The 19,992-nt window shown below is 41.8% G+C and overlaps 1 protein-coding gene across 4 annotated transcripts in view; it reads left to right on the top strand.

The window, feature by feature from the left end:
* The window catches only part of LOC105488293 (BLM RecQ like helicase), a 107,545-nt gene that overhangs the window by 72,668 nt on the left and 14,885 nt on the right, over window positions 1–19,992 (top strand). For all 4 annotated transcript variants that reach the window (XM_071100661.1, XM_071100660.1, XM_011752207.3 and 1 more), the window contains 4 exons: window positions 754–914; window positions 6,062–6,257; window positions 10,178–10,368; window positions 14,842–14,989. In XM_071100661.1, the coding sequence (XP_070956762.1) occupies window positions 754–914; window positions 6,062–6,257; window positions 10,178–10,368; window positions 14,842–14,989 (696 nt within the window). The remainder of the gene's footprint in view (window positions 1–753; window positions 915–6,061; window positions 6,258–10,177; window positions 10,369–14,841; window positions 14,990–19,992) is intronic.

Genomic DNA, 19,992 nt, shown 5'->3' with positions numbered 1-19,992 from the left:
TTAATCTACTTTATATCATGAGCATTTTCCCATGTCTTTTAAAAATTTAGAAAACACTTGATAGTTATAGTATATTTTATTTCACAGTTCCCTTTACTTATTTCCCTAATGTTGCTATTAAAATCTTTGTGATTTTTAAAGTTTGAAGTTTTGCAAGGATGGCTTTTTTTTTTTTTTTTTTTTTGAGGCTGAGTCTCACTCTATCTCCAGGCTGGAGTACAGTGGTACAATCTTGGCTCTCTGCAACCTCTGCCTCCTAGGTTCAAGTGATTCTCCTGCCTCAGCCTCCTGACTAACTGGGATTACAGGCGCCCACCACCACACCTGGCTAATTTTTTTTGTATTTTTAACAGAGATAGGGTTTCGCCATGTTGGCCAGGCTGGTCTTGAACTCCTGACCTCAAATGATCTGCCCTCCTTGGCCTCCCAAAGTGCTGGGATTATAGGCATGAGCCACCTCGCCCGACCAAGGGTGGCTTTTTGATGCCCACATGTATCTAGTGTGAAGTAGAACCCAGAGTTCGTCCAGGTCCAACTCACGTGTCATTAGCAGCAACAGGATGAAAAGCCACATCTCATTTCCAGTGCACATGAATTCCTTGCTTGAATTATTCACGTGTGTGGTCTTCCAGCAGTATAAGAACACTATGGGAGATCTATTTATGGTTCATGTATTTCTAAAAACATAGTGTAAATTGTGTTGTTGTTTATGTTAAAAATTCTTGTTTCTCAGTACTCTTGGTTTCTTGGCAGATGACTCAGGGATAATTTACTGCCTCTCCAGGCGAGAATGTGACACCATGGCCGACACATTACAGAGAGATGGGCTCGCTGCTCTTGCTTACCATGCTGGCCTCAGTGATTCTGCCAGAGATGAAGTGCAGCAGAAGTGGATTAATCAGGATGGCTGTCAGGTAACATTTTTAAAGATAAACAAATAATAGAAATAATATTTTATAGCATATAACCAAACATGCATGTGTAGAATGCAAACTTTTACCTTGAAGGTAGTAAACATCAAAATAAGACTGAAATTTAAAAACGGATTTTCCTTTGATACTTCTAAAGTTGCTTTTTCTTTCATAAAAAAGTATTGCTTGAGATATAATTCACATATCATAAAATTTATCCTTTCAAAGCAAATAAGTTAGTACTTTTTACCATATTTGCAAAGTTGTACAATCATCATCACTATCTAATTCCAGAATTTTTGATCACCATAAAAAGAAACCTCATACCCACTCGCTTCCCCCACCCCCTAATGCCTGGAAACCACGAATCTACTAACTACTACTAACCTGTTTCTAGAGTTTATTACTCTGTACATTGCATGTAAATAGAATCATACAATATGTAGTCTTTGTAACTTTTCTTTTTTTTTTTTTCCGGAGACAGAGTTTCGCTCTGTCTCCCAGACTGCAGTGCAGTGGAGGACTCTCAACTTACTTCTACCTCCACCTCCCAGGTTCAAATGATTCTCCTGCCTCAGCCTCCTGAGTAGATGGAATTACAGACACGCACCACCATGCCCGGCTAATTTTTGTATTTAATATTTTTAGTGGAGACAGGATTTTGCCATGTTGGCCAGGCTGATCTCGAACTCGTGGCCTCAAGTGATCCACCTGCCTCAGCCTCCCAAATTGCTGGGATTATAGGCACAAGCCACCTTGCCTAGTCTGTTTGCTTTTATTTAGCATAAGTTTTTCAAGATTTATTCATATTTTAGCATATATAAGTACTTCATACCTTTTTATGGTCAGATAATATTCTGTTATATGGATATAACACAGTTTGTTTATCTACTCATCAGCTGGTTAGACATTTGGCTTGTTTCTTTCTTTTTTTTTTTTTTTTTTTTTTTTGAGACAAGGTCTTACTCTTTCATTCAGAGCTGGAGTGCAGTGGCATGACCTCTGCTTACTCCAGACCATACCTCAAACAATCCTTCCATTTCTCAAGTTGCTAGGACCACAGGTGCACCACTATGCCCAGCTAATTTTTTTTATTTTTTGTATAAACGAGGTCTCCCTGTGTTGTCCAGCCTGGTCTTGAACTCCTGGACTCAAGTGATACTCCTGCCTCAACCTACCAAATTGCTGCAATTATAGGTGTGAGCCACCATCCCCGGTGTGTTTCTGCTTCTTGACTACTATGAATAATGGCTTTGTGAGCATTCATGTACAAGTTTTTCCATGGACATATGCTTTCAGTTCTCTTGGGTAGACACCTGGGAGTGGACTTGCTGGGTCAAATGGCAACTCTTTAACTTTTAGAGGAACTGTCAAACTGCTTTTCCAAGTGGCTCTGCAGTTCTGCATTCTCACCAGCAATGTATGAGGTGCCAGTGTCTCCACATCTTCGCCAATATTTTTTACTGTCCAGCTTTTTTAATGTGTTCATCCTTGTGGGTGGGAAATGGCATCTCTTTGTGGGGTTTTTTCCTTTTTTGAGACAGAGTCTTGCTCTGTCACCCAGGCTGGAGTGCAGTGGCGCGATCTTGGCTCACTGCAACTTCCACCTCCCAATTCAAGCAATTCTCCTACTTCAACCTCCCAAGTAGCCAGGACTACAGGCATGTGCCACCACACCCAGCTAATTTTTGTATTTTTAGTAGAGATGGGATTCCACCATATTGGCCAGGCTGGTCGCAAACTCCTGACCTCATGATCCGCCCACCTCAGCCTCCCAAAGTGCTGGGATTACAGGTGTGAGCCACCGTGCCTGGCCCTCTTTGTGGTTTTGATTTGCATTTCCCTAGTAACTAACAATATTGGGCATCTGTTTCTGAGATGAGAAATTTTCCATCACCCAGGTGGGTGGGGAGGAAATACTGAGAATACTTTAGGCATCTCTTATTGTGATAAATGCCAGCCTTGGATAGATCCCTCTAAATGTAAGGATGAATTTGAGCAAAACAACTAATAATTACTTGAAGCCAATGAAAAGTTTTGGTGTAGGAAAAAGTATTTACTTTGAAGATTCAGAGGAAAAATATCTCTCAAAATTGTTTTCTCTGGGAAAACAAAATTTTAGAGGATATCAGTTTAGTATCCTGAGAAAGATATAAGAAGACTTGAAATACATGAACTAGCAACAACTTCCATAAGAAGATCGCAGGGTGAGATGAAGGGAGAAATAAAAATCCAGTTTATGGCCAGGTGCAGTGGCCCACGTCTGTAATCCCAGCACTTTGAGAGGCCAATGTGGACGGATCACCTGAGATCAGGAGTTTGAGACCAGCCTGGCCACTATGGTGAAACCCTTTCTCTACTAAAAATGCAAAAATTAGCCAGATGAGGTAGTGGGCATCTGTAGTCCCAGCTACTCGGGAGGCTGAGGCAGGAGAATCACTTGAACGTAGCAGCCGGAGGTTGCAGTGAGCTGAGATCATGCCACTGTACTCCAGCCTAGGAAACAGAAACGAGACTCCATCTCAAAAAAAAAAAGAAAGAAAAATTCGGTTTATCCAAATAAGAAAAACAAAACTAAGAGCAGAATTATATATTAAGACACAAATGGAATGACTCAGTGGAGACAATAGAATCAGTGATGTAGTGAATAACTTGAGAATGCAAGGGAAAAAAGAGATTAAAAGGGGATGGGGGTAGAAATTATCTTTGTTGACAAAAGGAGGTAAGGATTCAGCCTAAGAACAGTGAGTGTACCCAAGCAAGAAAGCAGGATAATTGAAACAGATAAGTGCGTTATAAATAAATACATAACAAATATATAACAAAAATAATAGAAGACTGTCTTCAGAATTGGAAGAAGGAAGACTGGGACTGAAGAATTTCATACCCAGCTCATTATGAAAGGTCATTTTCAGATATGCAAAAAGTTCAGAAATATATCACTGATTTGTCTTCACTGAAATACTGATTTCAGTCTTCCCAAATTAGTTTATATTTTAACCCAAATGCCAGTGTTTCCGCCCGCCCCCCCACCGTTTGATAAACTTTTTCTAAAGTTTGCCTGGAAGAATATTCAAATGAAAATAAGAGTTTGGAAAAACAAAACAAAACAACTAATAACGTAGGAACACTAGTTTGCAATACATTATAGGCAGATCAGTGGGACAGAACTGACCAGAAAACATGTAAAACAATATATGATAAGGAAAAAGTTTTCAGGAAAGGGCCAGGCATGGTAGTTCACACCTGTAATCCCAGCACTTTGGGAGGCCAAGGTGGGAAGATCACTTGAGCCTAGGAGTTCGCTACCAGCCCAAGCAATGTGGTGAAACCCTGTTTCTACAAAAAAACACAAAAATTAGCCTGGCATACTGGTGCACACCTGTAGTCCCAGCTACTCGGGAGGCTGAGGCAGGAGAATCGCTTGAACCCTGGAGGTGGAGGTTGCGGTGAGCCAAAATCGCGCCACTGCATTCCAGCCTGGGCAACAGACTGAGACTCTCTCAAAAAAAAAAAAATGATTTTTTTCAAGTGCTTTAAATTGTTATATATAGTATAAATAATCTACAGTGGAGATATACATATAACTTTGATGAAAAATATGGTTTAAAAATAGGGGTTTATAAAAATCTAATTATTTCTGCTCTCAGACTAATTAATCCTTACAGTCAGAATATAATATTAGCCTACACCAGCTCGACAGACTTGATCTTGTTAGATTCATGAGAATCTAACAAATAGAATAAAACTTGGCCATTATTCTTCACAAAGAATGATGTGGTTTGAAGTTTTAAAAGCACAGAAATAAAAAAGGAAATCACAATTAAAGCCACTTTTCCCAATTTCAAGAAATAAGAGCTTTCAGAAAGAGTTGGCAGCATTGCATCTTCACCTGGAGGCTGCAGGCAGTGCCTCACAGCCCTGTGCCCGCCCTGATAGTGGGAGATGCACCTGAACTTCATGGAACCCTGTGGGTCATGCTTCCGGACCTTTCGGCTGACATCTTGCATGCAGCCTCTCCACCTGCTCTCCATCACTAGAAGCTACAGTAGTCTTTCTGTTTCCAAGGAGATTTGCCTTTGATCAGAGTGCCATAAATGTAGATAGATGACTAACCGAGAGCACAGGCCACTCACCGCCATTCCTCGTGTTGATAAATGTACCCCTTTACTGTCCACATACTCCAGAGCTTGCAGTTCCTTCCACTGGTACTCACAGTTACTGAAATCATGTCATTAGCCTCAGTCTGCCTGCCAGATACTTCAGATGCCTTTGAAATACTGTTCTTGCAGTAGCAATTCATTTTTTTAAGTGCTAAAAAAAACTTGCAGTTTTATTTGTGAAATGTAATTTTGCCTGGAGATATAACATTTTGGTCTGGGTTAAATAGCTCCTAAATTTGCAACTGAAATGGATATCCTTGAAAACTGATTTGTCAAGCTCCTGAAAGTGAACTATCACCTTGCTTCCACTAAGTAATTTGTATGGGCTAAGATCCACAGTTCCTGGTGTTTTTCCTTTTTTTGGTATAAGTAGCTCTCAGACTTTTACCCACATGAGTTTCCATTAAAATTGTACAAGCTTTGACTTGAAATCAGCTGATGAATCGAAGGAGTTGGTGTGTGATCAGCTGGTGCCATTGGGAAAACTGATGATAAGCAGTGGAGCAGGTAAGAACGCATTGTTCCTGAGCCATTGGAGGAACTAGCAGCAATGACCTCTGAGGAGCCCTGGGAACACCCTGGAGCTCCTGAGCAACATGTTGCTTATGATCAGTGACCTGGATATCATGACTGTGTGAGCAACACCCCCCACACCTCAGTAGCAAAAACAGAGAACAGTGGCAGCACATCGTGGGCTGACTGCAGTTGATTCTGGCTCTCTTACACGAGAATGCCGAGTCATACAAGAAAGTGCCTGCCATGCTAAGCTTCTCTTTACCTTCTTGGGTTTTAATGGAATTGCAAGTTATCAATATAAAAACTCATATTAGTTATACCAAATAGTGGGACCAAGTTAAGTTATTAGGTTGTTATGTAGTGTGCATTTTAAAGTAAACAAATGATAGAGCTTTTAGAAGCATCTGTTATTAAAAATGTTCCTTCAAGTCTGTGCTTTATGAATCTAATAAGCTTTTGCTTTTATATCAGGTTATCTGTGCGACAATTGCATTTGGAATGGGGATTGACAAACCGGATGTGCGATTTGTGATTCATGCATCTCTCCCTAAATCTATGGAGGGTTACTACCAAGAATCTGGCAGAGCTGGAAGAGATGGGGAAATATCTCACTGCCTGCTTTTCTATACCTATCATGATGTGACCAGACTGAAAAGACTTATAATAAGTAAGCTGGGCTCCATTGCAGAGACATTCTATCATCTTTGGTCTCATGATAGTAATCTACTCCTGCTATTGTGGTACTTCTGGTCCAGTTTTCCTTAAATAATCGTAGAAAAATAGAGGTGTTTATACAGATTGGCAATTTTATTTTAGTTCATTTTTATTATAAAAGTGGTAAGTACTTATTATGTAAAACTCAAATGATATAGATGTGTACAAGGCAGAAAATTTACAAACTATGCCTTATAGTTTTGCCCCAAAAATAACTCTAGTTATTGGTTTCCTTTGTATCCTTTCAGACCCAATTTCTGCATGCATTCTTGCATGTAACACATATTTCAAACATGCAGGAAGATAAAAAGGAGAAAATAATGAGCTGTCATATACCACCATCTGGGTTAAGAAAGAAAACAATCAATCGAGCTAAACCCCTCCCCACCACCCCATAGTCTGTCTTGTTTCATCCATCCTCTCCCCTTAGAGGCAGGCAATATCTTGTATTTGGTATGTACCTTTTCCAAATGCACATCTTTTAAAATGTAAATGGAATTATATAATGACCCGATTTTTTTCAGTCAACAATAGGATGTAATTATTCCAATGAATACATATAGCCTGACTACCTAGAATTCCATAGTGTGGTTATTCCATGGTTATTAAACTAGTCCCCTCTTACTAGATCTTTTTCATTGTTTTTCACTGTTATCAACAATGCAGTATTGAACATCCCTATACAAATATCTTTGGGCATTTTTGCAATTATTTATACAAGATAATTTTTTTTTTTTTTTAAGACCGAGTCTCACTTGGTCACCCAGGCTGGAGTGGCACAATCTTGGCTCACTGCAACCTCCATCTCCCGGGTTCAAGCAATTCTCTCACCTCAGCCTCCAGAGTAGCTGGGATTACAGGCATGTGCTACCACGCCCAGCTAATTTTTGTATTTTTAGTAGAGACAGGGATTTCACCATTTGTCCCAGCTGGTCTCGAACTCCTGACCTCAGGTGATCTGCCCACCTCAGCCTCCCAAAGTGTTGGTATTACAGGCGTGAGCCACCACGCCCGGCCTCATAGGATAAATTTCTAAACTTTAACTTGTTGGGTGAAAGTGAATGCATATTTTAGAATTTTATTACATTCTTTGCTCATTTTTCTCCTGGGTTGTGAGAGTTAAATATATTTCATAAATATATGTATTTCTTTTGAGACCACTTTTTGTTTTCTTCTCTTTTTTTTTGAGACGGAGTCTTGCTCTTGTTGCCCAGGCTGAAGTGTAGTGGCGTGATCTCGGCTCACTGCAACCTCTGCCTCCCAGATTCAAGCAATTCTCCTACCTCAGCCTTCTGAGTAGCTGGGATTACAGGCACCTGCCACCATGCCCGGCTAATTTTTTTTTTTTTTTTTTTTTTTTTTTTTTTTGAGACGGAGTCTGGCTCTGTCACCCTCGCCCAGGCTGGAGTGCAGTGGCCGGATCTCAGCTCACTGCAGGCTCCGCCTCCCGGGTTCACGCCATTCTCCTGCCTCAGCCTCCCCAGTAGCTGGGACTACAGGCGCCCGCCACATTGCCCGGCTAGTTTTTTGTATTTTTTAGTAGAGACGGGGTTTCACCGTGTTAGCCAGGATGGTCTCGATCTCCTGACCTCGTGATCCACCCGTCTCAGCCTCCCAAAGTGCTGGAATTACAGGCTTGAGCCACTGTGCCTGGCCCAAATTTTTGTATTTTTAGTAGAGACAGGGTTTCACCACGTTGGCCAGGCTGGTCTTAAACTCCTGACCTCCAGTGATCTGCCTGCCTCAGCCTCCCAAAGTGCTGGGATTACAGGCATGAGCCACCGTGCCCAGCCAAGACCACTTTTAAATTAACTCTGGCAGAAGTACTGAGCATGGGAAATGGCACTTACCAAGCACTGTGCCCAACGCTGCATATATCACCTCATTACCTTATTTGTTCAAAACAACTAACTTGTGATGTAGAGGTACTCCCATAAAAAGTGAGCTTCAGAAAGGTTTTGTAACTTTTCCCCAAGATCACTGAGGTAGCAGGAGCAATAGGAGTAGTTGTTGTAGTAGTATAACAATGGTAATTATTATAGATGGTATTTATTTAGCACTTCCTTTGTGCCATTCTAAATGCCTTACATACATCATCAACTAATTTCATCTCCACAATAACCCTCAGAGATAAGACCTTTGCTTTCCTCATTTTACAGAGGAGGAAAATGAAATGCAAAACTAGTAAATGGTAGAGCCCTGACAGAACCCAAGTTCATCTGATTCCAAAGTCCATGTTCCTTGCACTATACCAAAGTGATTCTCAGTGAAGAAAATGAAATATTTACACTTGGTTTGCCCATTTGTGTGTTTTTTTTAATCTATATTAAAGCTAGGCCCAAACATGGCCAGGCATGGTGGCTCACACCTGTAATCCCAGCACTTCGGGAGGCCAAGACCAAAAAAAAAAAAAAAAAAATTTAGGCCCAGACAATTTAATAGATATTTAAGTCCTGATGACAGCAACTATTTGGGGGGGAAAATACTCATAAACTGGAAGAAAACAATAATTTTTTTTTTTTTTTTTTGAGACGGGGTCTCGCTCTGTCACCCAGGCTGGAGTGCAGTGGCCGGATCTCAGCTCACTGCAAGCTCCGCCTCCCGGGTTCACGCCATTCTCCTGCCTCAGCCTCCCGAGTAGCTGGGACTACAGGCGCCCGCCACCTCGCCCGGCTAGTTTTTTGTATTTTTTAGTAGAGACGGGGTTTCACCGGGTTAGCCAGGATGGTCTCGATCTCCTGACCTCGTGATCCACCCGTCTTGGCCTCCCAAAGTGCTGGGATTACAGGCTTGAGCCACCACGCCCGGCCAAATAATATTTTTTAAAAATTCTTTTTTTTTTTTCTCTTTTTTTTTGAGACGGAGTTACACTCTTGTCGCCCAGGCTGGAGTGCAGTGGCATGATCTCAGCTCACTGCAACCTCCACCTTCTGGGTTTAAGCGATTCTCCAGCCTCGGCCTCCTGAGTAGCAGGGATTACAGGCTCGTGCCACCACACTCAGCTAATTTTTGTATTCTTAGTAGAGACAGGGTTTTGCCATGTTGGCCAGACTGGTCTCGAGCTCCTGACCTCAGGTGATCCGCCCACCTTGGCCTCCCAGAGTGCTAGGATTACAGGCATGAGCCACCATACCTGGTGTTAAAATTCTTAAGTAACGACAGTTGCTTACTGATGGAAAGTATGCCACTGCTGTTCTCACACATTCGAATCAAATCAGACACTGCCACCCTCATTTCCTGTTTCACACTGATTTTCTTGAGATTCTTCTTTTTATCATAACAACTACCAAAAACCCAGCTTTGCAAAGATAAGATATTGCTAATAGGAATGTAGCACAATCTAATGTTAATACCATTAACTACCTCAAGCTAATAATTTGGGTGATGTTCAACAGATGTTAGGCATTGCTGTGTTTCCCTTAAATTTAAAATATTCTGTCTCTGTGAGTTCACCACAGCACCCCAGGGCTTGTTGGCGCACAATTTTGGAACCATTGCTGTAACTACTTTGACCTCAGATACTCAGAGAAGTGCATGGCCACTGCCATAATCTCAGGCTCTGCTTCCTCGGGATGTTCAGTTCAGTACATGCTCAACTGATAAATACAGCAAATATAAGTCAAACCATCATCATTGGGGATAATGAAGATTTGAAAAAAAAAAAAAATCTAACATTTATTCCTATAATACTAAAATCTTGAGGATGAACATTAATACTCAGTTAATTATAATATAGAATGCCATGTTGACATAATGCTGTTAACAGTAATTTTCTTATTTAATATTTAAAGTTATATGAATCTATTCTAAATATTTCTGTGATGTTCTCTATTTTTCCCCTGTATGTCTTACTATACTCTTCATCTCTTTCAGTGGAAAAAGATGGAAACCATCATACAAGAGAAACTCATTTCAATAATTTGTATAGCATGGTACATTACTGTGAAAATATAACGGAATGCAGGAGAATACAGCTTTTGGCCTATTTTGGTGAAAATGGATTTAATCCTGATTTTTGTAAGAAACATCCAGATGTTTCTTGTGATAACTGCTGTAAAACAAAGGTAAAAAAAAAAAGAAGTTTTAAAATTATTTATAATTAAAATGTTTTTTAATTTTAAAAATGTAGATACAAATTAGATTGCAAAAGTTGGTCTCTGACAGATTAACAGGGGAAAGACAGCTTCCTTCCAGTAGTAATTTGGAATGGAAACATTTAAAAAGTAATTTCATGCAGTATCCTTTCTTTATAATTAGAACCCTGTTAAAAAATATACTGGACATCTGCATATCCAAAATATTGAGTTTATATATGTGCACTGATGATTACAAAATATTTTAGAAATATGAATATGCAAACACCCAAAAAGATTCAACATGGGCAGGTAGAATATTTTAAATTTAATATATTGATGTTATTAATATATTACATTATATTAAAATTTTAATTGATTAAATTAAATATATTTAAATTGATGTATTAGTATTTAATTTTTTAAATATTTAATTAATATACTAAAAGAGCTCATTCTCAAAAGAATAATAACTAGCATACTGTATGTTTGAATTCAAATCAATGACATTACTCTTTTTTTTTTTTTTTGAGATGGAGTCTCGCTTTGTCGCCCAGGCTGGAGTGCAGTGCCGCAATCTTGGCGCACTGCAAGCTCCACCTCCCAGGTTCATGTCATTCTCCTGCCTCAGCCTCCAAGTAACTGGGACCACAGGTGCCCACCACCACGCCCGGCTAATTTTTTGTATTTTTAGTAGAGACGGGGTTTCACCGTGTTAGCCAGGATAGTCTCGATCTCCTGACCTCGTGATCCACCCGCCTTGGCCTCCCAAAGTGCTGGGATTACAGGCGTGAGCCACCACGCCCAGCCTACATTACTCTTTTTTTTTTTAACTATAAAGAATAACAGTAACTGCTTGTAGATAAATTCACTATTATCTGTCCTAAAATACCCTTGGGAATTGTTAAATTCAATCATTAGGTACCTATTTTACCTATTATGGTAATTCTACATTTTAATGTCTACTGTATCTTACTGCTTACTGAGCATTTTCACATTTGGTATATTATTTACCTATCTGGGAGTATTAAACTTATATGTGCAAGATGCTGGAGAGCCACAAGTGAACATGGTGTAGACCAATTCATAGACTGGAGTGGAAACTGACATACATGTGTTCATAGAAGTTTAACACTCTGGCTGGGCACGGTGGCTCATGCCTGTAATCCCAGCACTTTGGGTGGCCGATCACCTGAGGTCAGGAATTCAAGACCAGCCTGACTAACATGGTAAAACCCTGTCTCTACTGAAAAAATACAAAATTGGCCAGGCGTGGTGGCCCATGCCTGTAATCCCAGCTACTTGGGAAGCTGAGGCAGAATTGCTTGAAGTTGGTAGGTGGAGGAGGCTACAGTGAGCCGAGATCACGCCATTGCACTCCAGCCTGGGCAACAAGAGCAAAACTTCATCTCAAAAAAAAAAAAAAATGTTTAATACTCTCAGTAAGTATAGTTAAAAAAGACAGAGCACTGGCCGGGTGCAGTGGCTCAAGCCTGTAATCGCAGCACTTTGGGAGGCCGAGATGGGCGGATCACAAGGTCAGGAGATCGAGACCATCCTGGCTAACACAGTGAAACCCCGTCTCTACTAAAAAAATACAAAACACTAGCCGGGAGAGGTGGCGGGTGCCTGTAGTCCCAGCTACTTGGGAGGCTGAGGCAGGAGAATGGCGTAAACCCGGGAGGCGGAGCTTGCAGTGAGCTGAGATCCGGCCACTGCACTCCAGCCTGGGCGACAGAGCGAGAGTCTGTCTCAAAAAAAAAAAAAGACAAGAGCACGAGGCAGAGCAGAGGGTCATCTCTCTCAGTGTGGAATTGGCAAATTCATGCCATCTCCTCCCACCCCACGCAATCCCGTAAACATTGCTAATCACTTCCCTCATTCAACAGATATTTGTTGGGCTGTGTAACAGGCACTGTTGTAGGAATTTGGGATACATCACTAAACAAAATTAAAATCCCTGCCCTTGCGGAGCTTACACTCCAGCAGAGGGAGGCCAGTTACAAACAATATACACGATAAATATATGTGAAAGGATAAGAACTGTGGTGAATGACACAGCAGAGTAAAGAGACAGGAGGAATGGGTAGAGTACAGTATGCAGTATTAGACGGGGTGGTTGTTGGAAGTCTCATTGAGAAGATGGGAGCTGAGCAAAACCTTGAAGAAAAGAGTTAGCTGGCAGCTCTCTGGATATGAGCTTTCCTGGAAGAAACATTGGCTAGAGCAAAGGCCCTAAGGTGGCGGTGTGCCTGGTGTGTTCGAGAGATAGCAAGGGAGCCCCATGTGGCTGAGCAGGATTAAGAGCCAGCGAGAGGAAGAGGTGCTGGAGAGCCAGAGCAGTCACTTGAGGGCTAGAGTCCCAGAGTAACTAGAGGCCTGAGTAACTGGAAGGATGGGGTTTTCCTTGGCTACAATGCAGAAGGCTGGTTGGCAGAGAAGATCAAGAGTTTGGTTTGGGTTACCTAAATTGGGAATCTAATATTGAGTTACATATTAGATTTAAAAATTCTGAAAAGAGACTGATGGCACATGGGTGATATTTAAAGCATGGCCATTAGCTGACAGTTGGGATAAGAGAAGGGACAGAAGAGAAGGGAGAAAGTATGAAATAGTTGTCTAGGACAGGGGTCAGTAAACTTGCTTTTAAAGGGCCACAGAGTAAATGTTGTACACTTTGCAGCCATAGTCTCTGTCACAACGACTCACAACTTTGCCATTGTAGGCTACATGCAGACATAAACAATAAATACACCGATTTTCCAGTCATCTTCCATGGCTGTGTTCCAATAAAACTTTATACACAAAAGCAGGCATCCAGCTCCTGGGCCATAGTTTGCTGACTCCTGTTGTGAGAGAATGGAGGAATGATAGGCTAGGGAAGTATAAAGATAATGATTGCCTATAGCATTAACAGTCCATTCGAGCTTTGTGACCATGTATTGACCGTGAAAATGCCAAGTTCAGTCACGTAGGTACAGGGATAGTGTAGATGGAGAATTGGGTCCACTATGTTTTGCCAGGTAATATGGTGAAGTGACCTAAGGGCAAAAGAGCTGACGCTCTATGAGAGGTAGTGATTATAATGATTGACTGTGGAATTTCAGCTGAGTTAGGAGGACATCTGAGGGTGAGGGTCAGCAGATGGGCATTCCCAGGGGATTGTTGGAGTCAGAATACCAGATGGCATGAGTTAGAAAGATATGATGTGGTCTTCTGAGAATGAAGGAGTTGCCATTATTAGCAAGCTTAAGGTACGAAGTGTGAGTGGCTGATGTATGTGGAGAACAGGATCATTGGAACAGAGGAGATCAAGAACCAAAAGGTCAAAGTAGGATCAGCTCTATATATCCAATCACCAAGAATTAAGGTAGGTGGCCAAGTGCAGTGGCTCACACACCTGTAATCCCAGCACTTTGGGAGGCTGAGGCTGGCGGATCACCTGAGGTCAGGAGTTAGAGACTAGCCTGGCCAGCGTGGTGAAACCCCATCTCTACTAAAAATACAAAAAAATTAGCCTGGCATGGTGGCAGGTGCCTGTAACCCCAGCTACTTGGGAGGCTGAGGCAGAAGAATCGCTTGAACCTGGGAGGTGGGGGTCGCAGGGAGCCGAGATTGCACCATTGCACTCCGGCCTGGGCAACAAGAGCGAAACTCCATCTCAAAAAAAAAAAAAAAATTAAGGTAGGAATGGAGTGACAGGGTACTTTTTTCAATGATTCTAGATAGGGCTTCAGAATTGCTTCCAGTTGTTAGTGTAAGACCAGAAACCTATTCATCTCCGGATTATTGGTGTGTGCAAATGACAAGGATTAGAAGGTAGGGAGAACTGCATGCACAGAAGCACCAAGCATGATGCAACTTTTTACACCCGTGAGTGGTCAGTATTGCTGGTAGAGAACTAGGAGAGAGGAAGGCAAAAAGTCATCTAGTAATGGGGGCTCTAAAAAGTGGGCAAAGTTTGGGGATAGCTGAAGGAAATGAGAAAGGAAACTCACAGAAGATAATGAAGGAGCATTGACTGTGGCACCAAAGACCCCAGAGGGGTTAGAATTCGTGGATATACATGGCTGGACAGTATTTTTCATCCCACAGGTTGCCACCCAGTATGTAACAGAGCACTATTCTAGGAGGTGTGAAGGATTTAAATTGTGTGTGTGTGTGTGTATGTTATATATGTTGGTTGGTCCATGCCACTCAGCCTATCATTAGCCAAACATCTACCCACAGAGTGCTATCAGGTAGTTGAAAGACAAGCTGTATCTCTGTGAAACAGTAACAACATAGAGTGGTAATTGTTCTAGAACTTAGATAAGAATGAACATTTGAAATTTCCGTAGTTTTTAGTCTTGGTATTGCTCTGGAAATGGGTTAAGACGAATCTACCATAGTTAATATTAAACCCTAGTAATCTAGGCGTTGCTACCTTAATTATAGCAGAAAGTATTCTCTTTTTATTCACAGGATTATAAAACAAGAGATGTGACTGATGATGTGAAAAGTATTATAAGATTTGTTCAAGAACATAGTTCATCACAAGGAACGAGAAATGTAAAACATGTAGGTCCTTCTGGAAGATTTACTATGAATATGCTGGTTGACATTTTCTTGGGTAAGTCATCTGTTTTGAATGTTTGAGTTACGTCAATTGAAATTGAGCATCTAAAGAATTTATTACAAGTAAATAGAAAAAAATCACTTTTGTCTATTTTCTTATAAAACTGGAGTTTCTGAATAAAACTTTTGAGTAACAAAAGGAAGTCAATTTTATTATACTATTTTATATAATGTATATGTCACTAAGTTGAGATGGTTTCGCATACAAAAAAAAGAAAATAATAAAGCTTATGCAAGTTCATCTGAGTGAGTGGAATGTAACTATTAAAATGTTAGTAAGGAAATAAAATGAGGATTAGACCCATAATAGCATAGAGAATAGGAGAGAAACTATTATCAGATTAGAGCCTTTAAAAATCTCTTAGGGGCTGAGCATATTAGCTCACACCTGTAATCCCAGCACTTTGGGAGGCCGAGGCGGGTGGATCACCTGAGGTCAGGAGTTCGAGATCAGCCTGGCCAACATGGTGAAACCCTGTCTCTACTAAAAAATACAAAAAATTAGCCAGGCGTGGTGGCAGGCGCCTGTAATCCCAGCTACTCGGGAGGCTGAGGCAGGAGAATCACTTGAACCCAGGAAGTGAAGGTTGCAGTGAGCTGAGATCGCACCATTGTACTCCAGCCTGGGCAACAAGAGTGAAACTCTGTCTCAAAAATAAATAAACAAACAAACACAAAAATTAGTGGGGTATGGTGGTGTGCGCCTGTAATCCAGCTACCAGGGAGGCTGAAGCAGGAGAATCACTTGAACCCGGGAGGCAGAGGTTGCAGTGAGCCGAGATCACACCATTGCACTCCAGCGTGGGCAACAAGAGCAAAACTCTGTCTCAAAAAAAAAAAAAAGACTTAGGAAATGGATGGAAGCATGTTGACAAATAGAACAAAATGTAATAAAGCCACAACCCAAAATGAATATAGGGAAGATTTATAACAGAAAAGGGACCATCAGCCAGGCAAAACTCCAACACTAAGCATCAGTCTTGAAGTCTAGAGGTACAAGAGGATAGGAGTGAAACCCAGGGAGCCAAAATTAGGAAGCAGGGCTAGACATGGTGGCTCACACCTGTAATCCCAGCACTTTGGGAAACCAACATAGGAGGATTGCCTAAGCCCAGGAGTTCGAGACTAGCCTGGGCAACATGGCAAAATACCGTCTCTACAAAAAAAATTACAAGAATTAGCCAGGCATGGTGGCACATGCCTGTAGTCTCAGCTACTCAGGAGGCTGAGGCAGGTAGGTCGCTTGAACCCAGGAGGAGGAAGTTGCAGTGAGCCGAGATCACACCACTGCACTCCAGCTTGGGCGACAGAGCAAGACTCCGTCTCAAAAAAAAAAGAAAAATAGAAAATGTGCCCACAAAAGAACTGCATAGAATGCCTGGAATTGACTCAAAAGCAACAGTAAATGAAGTGATTGCCTAAAGAGTAGAAGGGCAGCTGAATTAGGGGTCAGAGCCCCTAAGTGGCATTTGGGAACTGCCTGGCCTACCTAAAGTCTGGTCCGACCTACTTACCCTAAAGCAAACCTGACAATTAAATATCCCCATTCAGGGAAGAAATTTGGGAGGAAGTAAATCTAGATAGAAAATAACAGAAGAAACCCACCTAAGAAGTTTCACCTAGTCCCTGAAATTTACTTAGAAATGAACAGTAAAGGCCAAGCACAGTGGCTCATGCCTGTAATCCCAGCACTTTGGGAGGCCAAGGCGGGCGGATCATGAGGTCAAGAGATTGAGACCATCCTTGCTAACATGGTGAAACGCTGTCTCTACCAAAAATACAAAACTTAGCTGGGCGTGGTGGCGCACACCTGTAGTCCCAGCTACTCGGGAGACTGAGGCAAGAGAATTGCTTGAACCTAGGAGATGGAGGTTGCAGTGAGCCGAGGTAGCACCACTACACTCCAGTCTGGTGACAGAGTGAGACTCCATCTCAAAAAAAAGAAAGAAACCCAGGAGGCGGAGCTTGCAGTGAGCTGAGATCGCACCACTGCACTCCAGCCTGGGCAACAGAGTGAGACTCCGTCTCAAAAAAAAAAAAAAAGAAAGAAATGGACAGTAAAGAGGAAGACCAAATAAATAGAACATTTGACCCTGGGTAATAGAGATCATTGAATATAGTAGTTTGGGAGAGAGGGGAGAGAAGACTCCTTAGTATCATCTTAAAGATTTTTTAAAATAAAGAGATAATTGAAAAATGGAAAAGAAACAAAAATGCGAAATAGCTGTCAATTTTAAATGATTGACAAAGTAAATTTAGTGGAGAGGTTGGAAAATAAAGTCAAGAAAATTTAGGAACTGATCAAAGTGATGTATGGAAAATAGAGAAAGCATAGAAAGGATTAATCCTCAGCAGATGTAAAATCTGACAAAAATTTTGGAAATAGAAAATAAAGGGAATTATCAAACCAATGATATAAGAAAACTTCCTAGAGTGGAAGAGATAAAAGTTTTGGATTAAAATGTTCACTGAATGCCAAATAGGATGCCTGTTTAAAAAAAAAAAAAAAAAAAATTAAGACATATGGCCATGAGATTTGAGAATACTAAGAGTTAAAGACATGTCAAAGAGGAAAACCTTTTCCTCAACCCTTCTTAGATTCAGTGATGGGGCCTGCAAATTAAACCAACAGAAGACAGATTAGCAAGGGAAAAGTCAGATTTAGTCATGTGTGGATAGGAGTTCACAGAAAAATGTGGTTCAAAGGGGCAGTTAGAATGTGGGGCTTATATACTATCTTAATAGAGGAAGGGGAGGAGGAGGGGGGCACTTACGGAAAAACAAATGACTGTTAGGAAAGACAGATGGACTGTTAGCAGACCAGATGGGAGAGACAAGGTTTTTATGACAATGTCTGTTTAAGTGTGGTGTGAAGTCTTATCTCTGTTTAAAAGGGTCAGCCTTCCCTGGTTTTTCCAAGGGAGGGAATTTATGACAACTGAGTTCTTTTGGGAGGCCCTGCTTTTTGGCAGATAAGAGATTTCAGGCCGGGCGCGGTGGCTCAAGCCTGTAATCCCAGCACTCTGGGAGGCCGAGGCGGGCGGATCACGAGGTCAGGAGATCGAGACCATCCTGGCTAACACGGTGAAACCCCGTCTCTACTAAAAAAAATTCAAAAAACTAGCCGGGCGAGGTGGCGGGCGCCTGTAGTCCCAGCTATTCGGGAGGCTGAGGCAGGAGAATGGCGTAAACCCGGGAGGCGGAGCTTGCAGTGAGCTGAGATCCGGCCACTGCACTCCAGCCCGGGCGACAGAGCGAGACTCCGTCTCAAAAAAAAAAAAAAAAAAAAAAAAAAGAGAGATTTCAGATGCCTTCTGCTCAAAATAATTTTTATGCCACAGTGGCATATTCTGGACCCCTTCAGAGACAATCCTGAAAGCTCTGGAAAGAAAACAGGAACCCAAACCAGACTGACATCAGCTTAATATCAGCAATCCTGGAGACCAGCAGGCAAAGAAAGTAAGCGCACATCATGATTTGATAAGCAGTGGAACCCACCCATGAGTCCAGTGAAGAAAACCCATTGTCACAGTCAGGCAGTAGGGCCAGTAAGCAATCCATGCAGACTAACAAAAGTCAGGAGGAGGCTGCGCGTGGTGGCTCACGCCTGTAATCCCAGCACTTTGGGAGGCTGAGGCAGGCGAATCATGAGGTCAGGAGTTCGAGACCAGCCTGACCAACAAGGAAAAACTCCGTCTCTACTAAAAATACAAAATAAGTTGGGTGTGGTGGCACGTGCTAGAAATCCCAGCTAGTCGCGAGGCTGAGGCAGGAGAATTGCTTGAACTCAGAAGGTGGAGGTTGCAGTAAGCCAAGATTGCGCCATTGTACTCCAGCCTGGGCAACAAGAGTGAAACTCCATCTCAACAACAAAAAAAAAAAGTCAGGAGGAGCAGGACCCACCCAACATAGAGAGAGAGTAAGAAAGGAATGGTTTTGGCTGGGCGCGGTGGCTCAAGCCTGTAATCCCAGCACTTTGGGAGGCCGAGATGGGCGGATCACAAGGTCAGGAGATCGAGACCATCCTGGCTAAACCGGTGAAACCCCGTCTCTACTAAAAAATACAAAAAACTAGCCGGGTGAGGTGGCGGGCACCTGTAGTCCCAGCTACTCGGGAGGCTGAGGCAGGAGAATGGCGTAAACCCGGGAGGCGGAGCTTGCAGTGAGCTGAGATCCGGCCACTGCACTCCAGCCTGGGCGACAGAGCGAGACTCCGTCTCAAAAAAAAAAAAAAAAAAAAAGAAAGGGAAAGGAATGGTTTTATTGGTAACAGTGAAGAATGCAAACGTTACTTCTCAACAACAACAAAAAACAAACAAACAAAAAAAAAAAACGAGAGAGGCCCTTAGAAACTCCAGGGAAAAGATTATACAAGAGAGCAAGATCAAATATAAAACAAAGGAAGTTGTGGCCAGGTACAGTGGCTCATGCCTGTAATCCCAGTACTTTGGGAGGCCAAGGTGGGTGTTTCACTTGAGGTCAGGATTTCCAGACCAGCCTGGCCAACATGGCAAAACCTCATCTCTACAAAAAAATACAAAAATTAGCCACCACTGATAGTGTGCGCCCTGTAATCCCAGCTACGCAGGAGGCCGAGGCAGGAGAATCGCTTGAATCTGGGAGGCGGAGGTTGCAGTGAGCTGAGATCGCACCACTGCACTCCAGCCTGGGTGACAGAGCAAGACTCCATTTCAAAAAAAAAAATTGTAACATGACTTTGAATTTAGTAAAATGTACAAAAAAAAATCCATTTGACATGGATGTGATAAACATTCTCCTTTTGGTTCCATAAGAGTCATGACATTGTTCCCATTAGGGAAGGAAATTTGTCATCATGTAAACAACGATTGAAATCAACATATAGACCTAAATGTGGTTACAGGACAGAACAGATGTAAATGTTAATATTGATGATGTAAAAGTAAAAGTACAATCACTAAAAATAAAAGAAGGCATATACAGGGAAGGCTTGGGTACTAATAACATCTCACATTGTGG

This window comes from Macaca nemestrina, chromosome 7, assembly GCF_043159975.1.
Source record: "Macaca nemestrina isolate mMacNem1 chromosome 7, mMacNem.hap1, whole genome shotgun sequence".
Lineage (NCBI taxonomy): Eukaryota > Metazoa > Chordata > Mammalia > Primates > Cercopithecidae > Macaca > Macaca nemestrina.
The sequence above is the reverse complement of the archived record's forward strand: the minus strand, read 5'-3'. Positions and strand labels throughout refer to the sequence as shown.